Below are 14,774 nucleotides of genomic sequence, written 5' to 3' on the forward strand. Positions count from 1 at the left end.
TCCACACTAATACAAGTGCAAAAGTGGTTTCCTGCACCAACACAAGTGCGAAAAGTGGTTTTTCAACACTAACACAAGTGCGAAAAGTGGTTTTTCAACACTAACACAAGTGCGAAAAGTGTTTTTTCCACACTAATACAAGTGCAAAAGTGGTTTCCTGCACCAACACTAGTGCGATATGTGGATTTTCAACACTAACACAAGTGCGAAAAGTGGTTTTTCAACACTAACACAAGTGCGAAAAGTGGTTTTCAACACTAACACAAGTGCGAAAAGTGGTTTTTCAACACTAACACAAGTGCGAAAAGTGTTTTTTCCACACTAATACAAGTGCAAAAGTGGTTTCCTGCACCAACACAAGTGCGAAAAGTGGTTTTTCAACACTAACACAAGTGCGAAAAGTGGTTTTTCAACACTAACATAAGTGCGAAAAGTGGTTTTTCAACACTATCACATGTGCAAAAAGTGTTTTTTCCACACTAATACAAGTGCAAAAGTGGTTTCCTGCACCAACACAAGTGCGAAAAGTGGTTTTTCAACACTAACACAAGTGCGAAAAGTGGTTTTTCAACACTAACACAAGTGCGAAAAGTGGTTTTTCAACACTAACACAAGTGCGAAAAGTGGTTTTTCAACACTAACACAAGTGCGAAAAGTGTTTTTTCCACACTAATACAAGTGCAAAAGTGGTTTCCTGCACCAACACAAGTGCGAAAAGTGGTTTTTCAACACTAACACAAGTGCGAAAAGTGGTTTTTCAACACTAACACAAGTGCGAAAAGTGTTTTTTCGACACTAATACAAGTGCGAAAAGTGTTTTTTCCACACTAATACAAGTGCAAAAGTGGTTTCCTGCACCAACACAAGTGCGAAAAGTGGTTTTTCAACACTAACACAAGTGCGAAAAGTGGTTTTTCAACACTAACACCAGTGCGAAAAGTGTTTTTTCCACACTAATACAAGTGCAAAAGTGGTTTCCTGCACCAACACAAGTGCGAAAAGTGGTTTTTCAACACTAATACAAGTGCAAAAGTGGTTTCCTGCACCAACACAAGTGCGAAAAGTGGTTTTTCAACACTAACACAAGTGCGAAAAGTGGTTTTTCAACACTAACACAAGTGCGTAAAGTGTTTTTTCCACACTAATACAAGTGCAAAAGTGGTTTCCTGCACCAACACAAGTGCGAAAAGTGGTTTTTCACCACGAACAAAAGTGCGAAAAGTGGTTTTTCAACACCAACACAAGTGCGAAAAGTGGTTTTTCAACACTAACACAAGTGCGAAAAGTGTTTTTTCCACACTAATACAAGTGCAAAAGTGGTTTCCTGCACCAACACAAGTGCGAAAAGTGGTTTTTCAACACTAACACAAGTGCGAAAAGTGGTTTTTCAACACTATCACAAGTGTAAAAAGTGTTTTTTCCACACTAAAACAAGTGCAAAAGTGGTTTCCTGCACCAACACAAGTGCGAAAAGTGGTTTTTCAACACTAACACAAGTGCGAAAAGTGGTTTTTCAACACTAACACAAGTGCGAAAAGTGGTTTTTCCACACTAATACAAGTGCAAAAGTGGTTTCCTGCACCAACACAAGTGCGAAAAGTGGTTTTTCAACACTAACACAGGTGCAAAAAGTGGTTTTTCTACACTAATACAAGTGCAAAAGTGGTTTCCTGCACCAACACAAGTGCGAAAAGTGGTTTTTCAACACTAACACAAGTGCGAAAAGTGGTTTTTCCACACTAATACAAGTGCAAAAGTGGTTTCCTGCACCAACACAAGTGCGAAAAGTGGTTTTTCAACACCAACACAAGTGTGAAAAGTGGTTTTTCAACACTAACACAAGTGCGAAAAGTGGTTTTTCAACACTAACACAAGTGCGAAAAGTGTTTTTTCCACACTAATACAAGTGCAAAAGTGGTTTCCTGCACCAACACAAGTGCGAAAAGTGGTTTTTCAACACTAACACAAGTGCGAAAAGTGGTTTTTCAACACTAACAAGTGCGAAAAGTGTTTTTTCCACACTAATACAAGTACAAAAGTGGTTTCCTGCACCAACACAAGTGCGAAAAGTGGTTTTTCAACACTAACACAAGTGCGAAAAGTGGTTTTTCAACACTAACACAAGTGCGAAAAGTTGTTTTTCAACACTAACACAAGTGCGAAAAGTGGTTTTTCAACACTAACACAAGTGCGAAAAATGGTTTTTCAACACTAGCACGAGTGCGAAAAGTGGTTTTTCAACACTAACACAAGTGCGAAAAGTGTTTTTTCCACACTAATACAAGTGCAAAAGTGGTTTCCTGCACCAACACAAGTGCGAAAAGTGGTTTTTCAACACTAACACAAGTGCGAAAAGTGGTTTTTCAACACTATCACAAGTGCAAAAAGTGTTTTTTCCACAATAATACAAGTGCAAAAGTGGTTTCCTGCACCAACACAAGTGTGTAAAGTGGTTTTTCAACACTAACACAAGTGCGAAAAGTGGTTTTTCAACACTAACACAAGTGCGAAAAGTGGTTTTTCCACACTAATACAAGTGCAAAAGTGGTTTCCTGCACCAACACAAGTGCGAAAAGTGGTTTTTCAACACTAACACAAGTGCGAAAAGTGGTTTTTCAACACTAACACAAGTGCGAAAAGTGTTTTTTCCACATTAATACAAGTGCAAAAGTGGTTTCCTGCACCAACACAAGTGCGAAAAGTGTTTTTACCACACTAATACAAGTGCAAAAGTGGTTTCCTGCACCAACACAAGTGCGAAAAGTGGTTTTTCAACACTAACACAAGTGCGAAAAGTGGTTTTTCAACACTAACACAAGTGCGAAAAGTGTTTTTTCGACACTAATACAAGTGCGAAAAGTGTTTTTTCCACACTAATACAAGTGCAAAAGTGGTTTCCTGCACCAACACAAGTGCGAAATGTGGTTTTTCAACACTAACACAAGTGCGAAAAGTGGTTTTTCAACACTAACACCAGTGCGAAAAGTGTTTTTTCCACACTAATACAAGTGCAAAAGTGGTTTCCTGCACCAACACAAGTGCGAAAAGTGGTTTTTCAACACTAATACAAGTGCAAAAGTGGTTTCCTGCACCAACACAAGTGCGAAAAGTGGTTTTTCAACACTAACACAAGTGCGAAAAGTGGTTTTTCAACACTAACACAAGTGCGAAAAGTGTTTTTTCCACACTAATACAAGTGCAAAAGTGGTTTCCTGCACCAACACAAGTGCGAAAAGTGGTTTTTCACCACGAACAAAAGTGCGAAAAGTGGTTTTTCAACACCAACACAAGTGCGAAAAGTGGTTTTTCAACACTAACACAAGTGCGAAAAGTGTTTTTTCCACACTAATACAAGTGCAAAAGTGGTTTCCTGCACCAACACAAGTGCGAAAAGTGGTTTTTCAACACTAACACAAGTGCGAAAAGTGGTTTTTCAACACTATCACAAGTGTAAAAAGTGTTTTTTCCACACTAAAACAAGTGCAAAAGTGGTTTCCTGCACCAACACAAGTGCGAAAAGTGGTTTTTCAACACTAACACAAGTGCGAAAAGTGGTTTTTCAACACTAACACAAGTGCGAAAAGTGGTTTTTCCACACTAATACAAGTGCAAAAGTGGTTTCCTGCACCAACACAAGTGCGAAAAGTGGTTTTTCAACACTAACACAAGTGCAAAAAGTGGTTTTTCTACACTAACACAAGTGCGAAAAGTGTTTTTTCCACACTAATACAAGTGCAAAAGTGGTTTCCTGCACCAACACAAGTGCGAAAAGTGGTTTTTCAACACTAACACAAGTGCGAAAAGTGGTTTTTCCACACTAATACAAGTGCAAAAGTGGATACCTGCACCAACACAAGTGTGAAAAGTGGTTTTTCAACACTAACACAAGTGCGAAAAGTGGTTTTTCAACACTAACACAAGTGCGAAAAGTGTTTTTTCCACACTAATACAAGTGCAAAAGTGATTTCCTGCACCAACACAAGTGCGAAAAGTGGTTTTTCAACACTAACACAAGTGCGAAAAGTGGTTTTTCAACACTAACACAAGTGCGAAAAGTGTTTTTTCCACACTAATACAAGTACAAAAGTGGTTTCCTGCACCAACACAAGTGCGAAAAGTGGTTTTTCAACACTAACACAAGTGCGAAAAGTGGTTTTTCAACACTAGCACGAGTGCGAAAAGTGGTTTTTCAACACTAACACAAGTGCGATAAGTGTTTTTTCCACACTAATACAAGTGCAAAAGTGGTTTCCTGCACCAACACAAGTGCGAAAAGTGGTTTTTCAACACTAACACAAGTGCGAAAAGTGGTTTTTCAACACTAACACAAGTGCGAAAAGTGTTTTTTCCACATTAATACAAGTGCAAAAGTGGTTTCCTGCACCAACACAAGTGCGAAAAGTGGTTTTTCAACACTAACACAAGTGCGAAAAGTGGTTTTTCAACACTAACACAAGTGCGAAAAGTGTTTTTTCCACACTAATACAAGTGCAAAAGTGGTTTCCTGCACCAACACAAGTGCGAAAAGTGGTTTTTCAACACTAACACAAGTGCGAAAAGTGGTTTTTCAACACTAACATAAGTGCGAAAAGTGGTTTTTCAACACTATCACATGTGCAAAAAGTGTTTTTTCCACACTAATACAAGTGCAAAAGTGGTTTCCTGCACCAACACAAGTGCGAAAAGTGGTTTTTCAACACTAACACAAGTGTGAAAAGTGGTTTTTCAACACTAACACAAGTGTGAAAAGTGGTTTTTCCACACTAATACAAGTGCAAAAGTGGTTTCCTGCACCAACACAAGTGCGAAAAGTGGTTTTTCAACACTAACACAAGTGCGAAAAGTGGTTTTTCAACACTAACACAAGTGCAAAAAGTGGTTTTTCAACACTAACACAAGTGCGAAAAGTGTTTTTTCCACACTAATACAAGTGCAAAAGTGGTTTCCTGCACCAACACAAGTGCGAAAAGTGGTTTTTCCACACTAACACAAGTGCGAAAAGTGGTTTTCAACACTAACACAAGTGCGAAAAGTGGTTTTTCCACACTAATACAAGGGCAAAAGTGGTTTCCTGCACCAACACAAGTGCGAAAAGTGGTTTTTCAACACTAACACAAGTGCGAAAAGTGGTTTTTCAACACTAACACAAGTGCGAAAAGTGTTTTTTCCACATTAATACAAGTGCAAAAGTGGTTTCCTGCACCAACACTAGTGCGAAAAGTGGTTTTTCAACACTAACACAAGTGCGAAAAGTGATTTTTCAACACTAACACAAGTGCGAAAAGTGTTTTTTCCACACTAATACAAGTGCAAAAGTGGTTTCCTGCACCAACACAAGTGCGAAAAGTGGTTTTTCAACACTAACACAAGTGCGAAAAGTGGTTTTTCAACACTAACACAAGTGCGAAAAATGGTTTTTCAACACTAACACGAGTGCGAAAAGTGGTTTTTCAACACTAACACAAGTGCGAAAAGTGTTTTTTCCACACTAATACAAGTGCAAAAGTGGTTTCCTGCACCAACACAAGTGCGAAAAGTGGTTTTTCAACACTAACACAAGTGCGAAAAGTGGTTTTTCAACACTATCACAAGTGCAAAAAGTGTTTTTTCCACAATAATACAAGTGCAAAAGTGGTTTCCTGCACCAACACAAGTGCGAAAAGTGGTTTTTCAACACTAACACAAGTGCGAAAAGTGGTTTTTCAACACTAACACAAGTGCGAAAAATGGTTTTTCAACACTAACACGAGTGCGAAAAGTGGTTTTTCAACACTAACACAAGTGCAAAAAGTGTTTTTTCCACAATAATACAAGTGCAAAAGTGGTTTCCTGCACCAACACAAGTGCGTAAAATGGTTTTTCAACACTAACACAAGTGCGAAAAGTGGTTTTTCAACACTAACACAAGTGCGAAAAGTGGTTTTTCCACACTAATACAAGTGCAAAAGTGGTTTCCTGCACCAACACAAGTGCGAAAAGTGGTTTTTCAACACTAACACAAGTGCGAAAAGTGTTTTTTCCACACTAATACAAGTACAAAAGTGGTTTCCTGCACCAACACAAGTGCGAAAAGTGGTTTTTCAACACTAACACAAGTGCGAAAAGTGTTTTTTCAACACTAACACAAGTGCAAAAAGTTGTTTTTCAACACTAACACAAGTGCGAAAAGTGGTTTTTCAACACTAACACAAGTGCGAAAAGTGTTTTTTCCACATTAATACAAGTGCAAAAGTGGTTTCCTGCACCAACACAAGTGCGAAAAGTGGTTTTTCAACACTAACACAAGTGCGAAACGTGGTTTTTCAACACGAACACAAGTGCGAAAAGTGTTTTTTCCACACTAATACAAGTGCAAAAGTGGTTTCCTGCACCAACACAAGTGCGAAAAGTGGTTTTTCAACACTAACACAAGTGCGAAAAGTGGTTTTTCAACACTAACACAAGTGCGAAAAGTGGTTTTTCAACACTAACACAAGTGCGAAAAGTGTTTTTTCCACACTAATACAAGTGCAAAAGTGGTTTCCTGCACCAACACAAGTGCGAAAAGTGGTTTTTCAACACTAACACAAGTGCGAAAAGTGGTTTTTCAACACTAACACAAGTGCGAAAAGTGGTTTTTCAACACTAACACAAGTGCGAAAAGTGGTTTTTCAACACTAACACAAGTGCGAAAAGTGGTTTTTCAACACTAACACAAGTGCGAAAAGTGGTTTTTCAACACTAACACAAGTGCAAAAAGTGTTTTTTCCAAACTAATACAAGTGCAAAAGTGGTTTCCTGCACCAACACAAGTGCGAAAAGTGGTTTTTCAACACTAACACAAGTGCGAAAAGTGGTTTTTCAACACTAACACAAGTGCGAAAAGTGTTTTTTCCACACTAATACAAGTGCAAAAGTGGTTTCCTGCACCAACACAAGTGCGAAAAGTGGTTTTTCAACACTAACACAAGTGCGAAAAGTGGTTTTTCAACACTAACACAAGTGCGAAAAGTGGTTTTTCAACACTATCACATGTGCAGAAAGTGTTTTTTCCACACTAATACAAGTGCAAAAGTGGTTTCCTGCACCAACACAAGTGCGAAAAGTGGTTTTTCAACACTAACACAAGTGCGAAAAGTGGTTTTTCAACACTAACACAAGTGCGAAAAGTAGTTTTTCCACACTAATACAAGTGCAAAAGTGGTTTCCTGCACCAACACAAGTGCGAAAAGTGGTTTTTCAACACTAACACAAGTGCGAAAGTGGTTTTTCAACACTAACACAAGTGCGAAAAGTGGTTTTTCAACACTAACACAAGTGCAAAAAGTGGTTTTTCAACACTAACACAAGTGCGAAAAGTGTTTTTTCCACACTAATACAAGTGCAAAAGTGGTTTCCTGCACCAACACAAGTGCGAAAAGTGGTTTTTCCACACTAACACAAGTGCGAAAAGTGGTTTTCAACACTAACACAAGTGCGAAAAGTGGTTTTGCCACACTAATACAAGTGCAAAAGTGGTTTCCTGCACCAACACAAGTGCGAAAAGCGGTTTTTCAACACTAACACAAGTGCGAAAAGTGGTTTTTCAACACTAACACAAGTGCGAAAAGTGTTTTTTCCACATTAATACAAGTGCAAAAGTGGTTTCCTGCACCAACACAAGTGCGAAAAGTGGTTTTTCAACACTAACACAAGTGCGAAAAGTGGTTTTTCAACACTAACACAAGTGCGAAAAGTGTTTTTTCCACACTAATACAAGTGCAAAAGTGGTTTCCTGCACCAACACAAGTGCGAAAAGTGGTTTTTCAACACTAACACAAGTGCGAAAAGTGGTTTTTCAACACTAACACAAGTGCGAAAAGTGGTTTTTCAACACTAACACAAGTGCGAAAAGTGTTTTTTCCACACTAATACAAGTGCAAAAGTGGTTTCCTGCACCAACACAAGTGCGAAAAGTGGTTTTTCAACACTAACACAAGTGCGAAAAGTGGTTTTCCAACACTAACACAAGTGCGAAAAGTGGTTTTTCAACACTAACACAAGTGCGAAAAGTGGTTTTCCAACACTAACACAAGTGCGAAAAGTGGTTTTTCAACACTAACACAAGTGCGAAAAGTGGTTTTTCAACACTAACACAAGTGCGAAAAGTGTTTTTTCCACACTAATACAAGTGCAAAAGTGCTTTCCTGCACCAACACAAGTGCGAAAAGTGGTTTTTCAACACTAACACAAGTGCGAAAAGTGGTTTTTCAACACTATCACAAGTGCAAAAAGTGTTTTTTCCACAATAATACAAGTGCAAAAGTGGTTTCCTGCACCAACACAAGTGCGAAAAGTGGTTTTTCAACACTAACACAAGTGCGAAAAGTGGTTTTTCAACACTAACACAAGTGCGAAAAATGGTTTTTCAACACTAACACGAGTGCGAAAAGTGGTTTTTCAACACTAACACAAGTGCAAAAAGTGTTTTTTCCACAATAATACAAGTGCAAAAGTGGTTTCCTGCACCAACACAAGTGCGTAAAATGGTTTTTCAACACTAACACAAGTGCGAAAAGTGGTTTTTCAACACTAACACAAGTGCGAAAAGTGGTTTTTCCACACTAATACAAGTGCAAAAGTGGTTTCCTGCACCAACACAAGTGCGAAAAGTGGTTTTTCAACACTAACACAAGTGCGAAAAGTGTTTTTTCCACACTAATACAAGTACAAAAGTGGTTTCCTGCACCAACACAAGTGCGAAAAGTGGTTTTTCAACACTAACACAAGTGCGAAAAGTGGTTTTTCAACACTAACACAAGTGCAAAAAGTTGTTTTTCAACACTAACACAAGTGCGAAAAGTGGTTTTTCAACACTAACACAAGTGCGAAAAGTGTTTTTTCCACATTAATACAAGTGCAAAAGTGGTTTCCTGCACCAACACAAGTGCGAAAAGTGGTTTTTCAACACTAACACAAGTGCGAAACGTGGTTTTTCAACACGAACACAAGTGCGAAAAGTGTTTTTTCCACACTAATACAAGTGCAAAAGTGGTTTCCTGCACCAACACAAGTGCGAAAAGTGGTTTTTCAACACTAACACAAGTGCGAAAAGTGGTTTTTCAACACTAACACAAGTGCGAAAAGTGGTTTTTCAACACTAACACAAGTGCGAAAAGTGTTTTTTCCACACTAATACAAGTGCAAAAGTGGTTTCCTGCACCAACACAAGTGCGAAAAGTGGTTTTTCAACACTAACACAAGTGCGAAAAGTGGTTTTTCAACACTAACACAAGTGCGAAAAGTGGTTTTTCAACACTAACACAAGTGCGAAAAGTGGTTTTTCAACACTAACACAAGTGCGAAAAGTGGTTTTTCAACACTAACACAAGTGCGAAAAGTGGTTTTTCAACACTAACACAAGTGCAAAAAGTGTTTTTTCCAAACTAATACAAGTGCAAAAGTGGTTTCCTGCACCAACACAAGTGCGAAAAGTGGTTTTTCAACACTAACACAAGTGCGAAAAGTGGTTTTTCAACACTAACACAAGTGCGAAAAGTGTTTTTTCCACACTAATACAAGTGCAAAAGTGGTTTCCTGCACCAACACAAGTGCGAAAAGTGGTTTTTCAACACTAACACAAGTGCGAAAAGTGGTTTTTCAACACTAACACAAGTGCGAAAAGTGGTTTTTCAACACTATCACATGTGCAGAAAGTGTTTTTTCCACACTAATACAAGTGCAAAAGTGGTTTCCTGCACCAACACAAGTGCGAAAAGTGGTTTTTCAACACTAACACAAGTGCGAAAAGTGGTTTTTCAACACTAACACAAGTGCGAAAAGTAGTTTTTCCACACTAATACAAGTGCAAAAGTGGTTTCCTGCACCAACACAAGTGCGAAAAGTGGTTTTTCAACACTAACACAAGTGCGAAAGTGGTTTTTCAACACTAACACAAGTGCGAAAAGTGGTTTTTCAACACTAACACAAGTGCAAAAAGTGGTTTTTCAACACTAACACAAGTGCGAAAAGTGTTTTTTCCACACTAATACAAGTGCAAAAGTGGTTTCCTGCACCAACACAAGTGCGAAAAGTGGTTTTTCCACACTAACACAAGTGCGAAAAGTGGTTTTCAACACTAACACAAGTGCGAAAAGTGGTTTTGCCACACTAATACAAGTGCAAAAGTGGTTTCCTGCACCAACACAAGTGCGAAAAGCGGTTTTTCAACACTAACACAAGTGCGAAAAGTGGTTTTTCAACACTAACACAAGTGCGAAAAGTGTTTTTTCCACATTAATACAAGTGCAAAAGTGGTTTCCTGCACCAACACAAGTGCGAAAAGTGGTTTTTCAACACTAACACAAGTGCGAAAAGTGGTTTTTCAACACTAACACAAGTGCGAAAAGTGTTTTTTCCACACTAATACAAGTGCAAAAGTGGTTTCCTGCACCAACACAAGTGCGAAAAGTGGTTTTTCAACACTAACACAAGTGCGAAAAGTGGTTTTTCAACACTAACACAAGTGCGAAAAGTGGTTTTTCAACACTAACACAAGTGCGAAAAGTGTTTTTTCCACACTAATACAAGTGCAAAAGTGGTTTCCTGCACCAACACAAGTGCGAAAAGTGGTTTTTCAACACTAACACAAGTGCGAAAAGTGGTTTTCCAACACTAACACAAGTGCGAAAAGTGGTTTTTCAACACTAACACAAGTGCGAAAAGTGGTTTTCCAACACTAACACAAGTGCGAAAAGTGGTTTTTCAACACTAACACAAGTGCGAAAAGTGGTTTTTCAACACTAACACAAGTGCGAAAAGTGGTTTTTCAACACTAACACAAGTGCGAAAAGTGGTTTTTCAACACTAACACAAGTGCGAAAAGTGGTTTTTCAACACTAACACAAGTGCGAAAAGTGTTTTTTCCACACTAATACAAGTGCAAAAGTGGTTTCCTGCACCAACACAAGTGCGAAAAGTGGTTTTTCAACACTAACACAAGTGCAAAAAGTGGTTTTTCAACTCTAACACAAGTGCGAAAAGTGTTTTTTCCACACTAATACAAGTGCAAAAGTGGTTTCCTGCACCAACACTAGTGCGATAAGTGGTTTTTCCACACTAATACAAGTGCAAAAGTGGTTTCCTGCACCAACACAAGTGCGAAAAGTGGTTTTTCAACACTAACACAAGTGCGAAAAGTGGTTTTTCAACACTAACACAAGTGCAAAAAGTGGTTTTTCAACACTAACACAAGTGCAAAAAGTGGTTTTTCAACACTAACACAAGTGCGACACTAACACTAACACTAACACTAACACTGAGGCGACCGAACAGTGTTCGGAGGTGGAGGAGGTGCTCGGCGCGGGACGTGCTGGCGACGAGGATGTCGTCCAGATAGACGAAAAGAAATGGCAGGTTGCGCAGCACGCCATCCATTAAGCGCTGGAACGCCTGGGCCGCGTTCTTGAGACCAAACGGCATCCTCAAAAATTCGAACAGGCCGAACGGCGTGATGACGGCCGTCTTCGGGACGTCGGCCGCCCGGACAGGTACCTGGTGGTATCCCCGTATCAGGTCAATTTTGGAAAATATGACCCGTCCCGCCAAACGGGCGGAAAGGTCCTGGATGTGCGGGATCGGGTACCTGTCGGGGGTGGTAGCGTCGTTGAGGCGGCGGTAGTCGCCACACGGGCGCCATCCGCCCCCCGGCTTTGGCAAGATGTGCAGTGGTGAGGCCCACGCGCTATTGGAGCGCCGCACGATGCCGAGGTGCTCCAACGCGTCGAGGTCGGCCTTTGCCACGGCGAGCTTGGCCGGGTCGAGGCGGCGGGCCCTGGCGTAGACCGGCGGGCCCGTAGTGGGTATGTGGTGCTCGATCCCATGCCACACTGCGACGGCCAAAAACGTCGGCCGCGTGAGTGCCGGGAATTCCGCGAGCAGGCGAGCGAACTCGTTCGCCGTCGGGAGGGCGCACGCCAGTTCGGTCGGCGCGGAGCTGCTCATCGTGCACGCCAGGGAGCTGAAGGTCTCGGCGTTGACAAGGCGACGACGTTTGACGTCGACCAGCAGCCCGTGCGCGCAGAGGAAGTCGGCGCCCAGCAAAGCCATGGGGACGCAGGCGGTCACAAAGGTCCACTGAAAGCGTTGGCTGCCGAAGCAGAGGGTGACGTCGCACGGGCCGAAAGTGCGTATGGCCGAGCCATTAGCAGCGACCAAAGAGGGGCCGCAAACGGCGTCCCGCCTGTTCTGCTCGGAGGCGGGTATGACGCTCAGTTGGGTGCCGGTGTCACAAAGGAAACGCCGCCCGGACGCTTTGTCCCTAATAAAAAGCAAGTTGCCCGAGTGGCCGGCACTCATGGCTGGGAATGAACGCCGGCCCGGCCGTTTCCCGACTTGCCGAAAGTGCACGGGGGTCGGCACGTCCGAGCCTTGTGTCCGAACCTGGCATGGTAATAACACCATGCCTGGTCAGGTGGAGGCCCCGGCCGTCGTGTCGGAAACGGTCGGCGCGGCGTGGCGGCCGCCAGTTGCACCGGCAGTTCGGCCTCCAACCGCGCAGGGCACTCAGGCGTCGCCTCGGACAGCGGCAGGCTCCAGGTAGCCGCGCCGATGTGTTGGCCCGCCGAGGAGATCTTATCGGCTTCCCTGGCGAGGGCGCGGGGATCGGTGATCGACGTGCCAGCCAGTGCGAGGCGTACCGGGTGAGGCAGCTGGCGAAGGAACAGCTCGCGGAACAGAAAATACGGAGAGTGCTCACCGAGCAACGAGAGCATATAGTCCATGCGCTCGGATGGGCGCGTGTCGCCGAGCTCGGGCAGGTCGAGCAGGCGCCGTGCGCGTGCCGCCGGTGAGAGGGCGAAAGCATCGAGGAGGAGCGTCTTCAGCGCGTCATACTTGTCGGCAGCCGGCGGGTGCTCGAGGAGGCTCAGGGCACGGGCCGCGGTGGCGGAACCGAGCGCTGCCACGACGTGGTGGAAGCGGGTGTCGTCCGCGGTGATGCCTCGCAGGGCGAACTGGGAGTCCGCCTGGGCGAACCAAACAGCCGCGTGAGCCTCCCAGAAGGTAGGCAGTTTAAGAGTCACTGCCGTGTCCATGTCGGTAGGTCACCAGTGAAGGAGCTGCGCTCCAACGCGAGTTGAAAGAATTGACGCGACCAAAGACGGAATTCGTCCGAGTTGCTTTATTGAAACAAAACAGCTCAGGTATTGACAAGCCCGTTTATCGGGCAGCAATATATATACACATTTATGCCGGGGTGTTTGCCCGGGAAAACCGAGACCGGGCATGCCCGGGTGTCAAGGGCGAGTCCTGGAAAGGCGAGTATGGACATGCCCGGGCGTCCTGGACGCGGCCTGGCAAGTCGAGGCTGGGCGTGCCCGGGCGCTCTGGGCGAGCCCTGGAAAGGCGAGAGCAGGCATGCCCGGGAAAGACGAGACCGGGCGTGCCCGGGAGGTTCGGGCGTGCCCGGGAGGTTCGGGCGTGCCCGGGAACAGCGAGTCCGGGCATGCCCAGGAGAGGCGCGTCTGGGCCCGTCCGGACGAGCCCGGCATGGCGATCGCGTCCTGGCCGCGTCCTGGCAGGTGCAAGGCGATTGTGTACATTCAGCGGGAACTGCTACAACGTTATGTTTCTCTGGAGGATGGAGGATGAAGCTTTATCAGAAGACAGGTAAGTTTTTTTTGTTCTCACGATTAATTATTCATTGTCTTATATGGAACATCATTAACAGCCTCTCAATAATTATTGTTTTTTCTCTTTTGCAGTCTATCTTTATCAAAGCTGGTGATTGATGTTGAAAATGAAGTCAATGATTTTCACCAACAAAGGGAGAATTTGAATGAAACTCTTACAGAATTCACTGAAGTTCGGAGGGGTCTTCATAATGAGATGGTTGAGTGTTTAGAAAGCCTCTGTCACCCATTAATATTCTCCAAGGTTGTCTCAACAACAGAACCAATGACTGACAACGAATTAAACACCTTGTTTGAAATTCTATGCGAGAGGTAAGAGATATAATTAATTATTCACAAACTTCAATCCATTAATTTTCTCCTTTTTATCAAAGTTGGTGGTTGAATAACTGTGTGTTAAAGGTGCTGTGTGGTAAAGTGAGCTGTGTGTTATTTCCTTTAACTACTGTTTGTTTTATTCCAGCATGAAAAACCAACCAAGCAACATGAAGTTTGATGAAACCCAGGGATTTCACAACTTCGACGACCGGAGGAGTGTCGACTCATTTCCTGGTCATGTGAGTTGTTTGGAAAAATGGAGTTTCTCATTTATGGTCCTAGACTGCCCTCATGTGGTTTTGGGATGGCACGGCAGGCAAATACTGTGTTTGGTGAATTTAATTTAAAATCCCTTTTGTGCCTTGCAGACACAAAAGAAATCAAAGCTGTTGATTGATGTTGAAAATGAAGTCAATGATTTTCACCAACAAAGGGAGAATTTGAATGAAACTCTTACAGAATTCACTGAAGTTCGGAGGGGTCTTCATAATGAGATGGTTGAGTGTTTAGAAAGCCTCTCTCACCCGTTAATATTCTCCAAGGTTGTCTCAACAACAGAACCAATGACTGACAACGAATTAAACACCTTGTTTGAAATTCTATGCGAGAAGTAAGAGATATAATTAATTATTCACAAACTTATATAGGGTTGGTTTTCTAGGTAAGTAAGGACAACCTTTATTTAGCGAAGATTGGGCAAAAATTGAACGACTTATTCCAAATATTAACTTATATCAAATAAGTCTTTTAAGGTGAAAGCGCGATGACGTCACGCGGCCTTGCCTAGATGTAGGCCGCACCTCATTT

At 42.6% G+C, this 14,774-nt stretch overlaps 1 protein-coding gene across 1 annotated transcript; it reads left to right on the plus strand.

Moving 5' to 3' along the window:
• The first annotated feature begins 13,582 nt into the window (after positions 1-13,582).
• Positions 13,583-14,774, plus strand: LOC144892840 (uncharacterized). Its single transcript, XM_078781169.1, has 2 exons — positions 13,583-13,961; positions 14,113-14,774. The coding sequence occupies exons 1-2, from the start codon at positions 13,846-13,848 to the stop codon at positions 14,312-14,314; spliced, it is 318 nt and encodes a 105-aa protein (XP_078637295.1). The 5' UTR covers positions 13,583-13,845; the 3' UTR covers positions 14,315-14,774.

Source organism: Myxine glutinosa, chromosome 7, assembly GCF_964187855.1.
Source record: "Myxine glutinosa chromosome 7, kmMyxGlut1.1, whole genome shotgun sequence".
NCBI classification, from domain to species: domain Eukaryota; kingdom Metazoa; phylum Chordata; class Myxini; order Myxiniformes; family Myxinidae; genus Myxine; species Myxine glutinosa.

Bases quoted from the DNA above. Each gene is read 5' to 3' on its own strand.
- LOC144892840 (XM_078781169.1), top strand. From the start codon at position 13,846: ATGGTTGAGTGTTTAGAAAGCCTCTGTCACCCATTAATATTCTCCAAG. The intron at 13,962-14,112 runs GTAAGAGATATA...GTTTTATTCCAG, and splicing joins TTTGAAATTCTATGCGAGAG to CATGAAAAACCAACCAAGCA.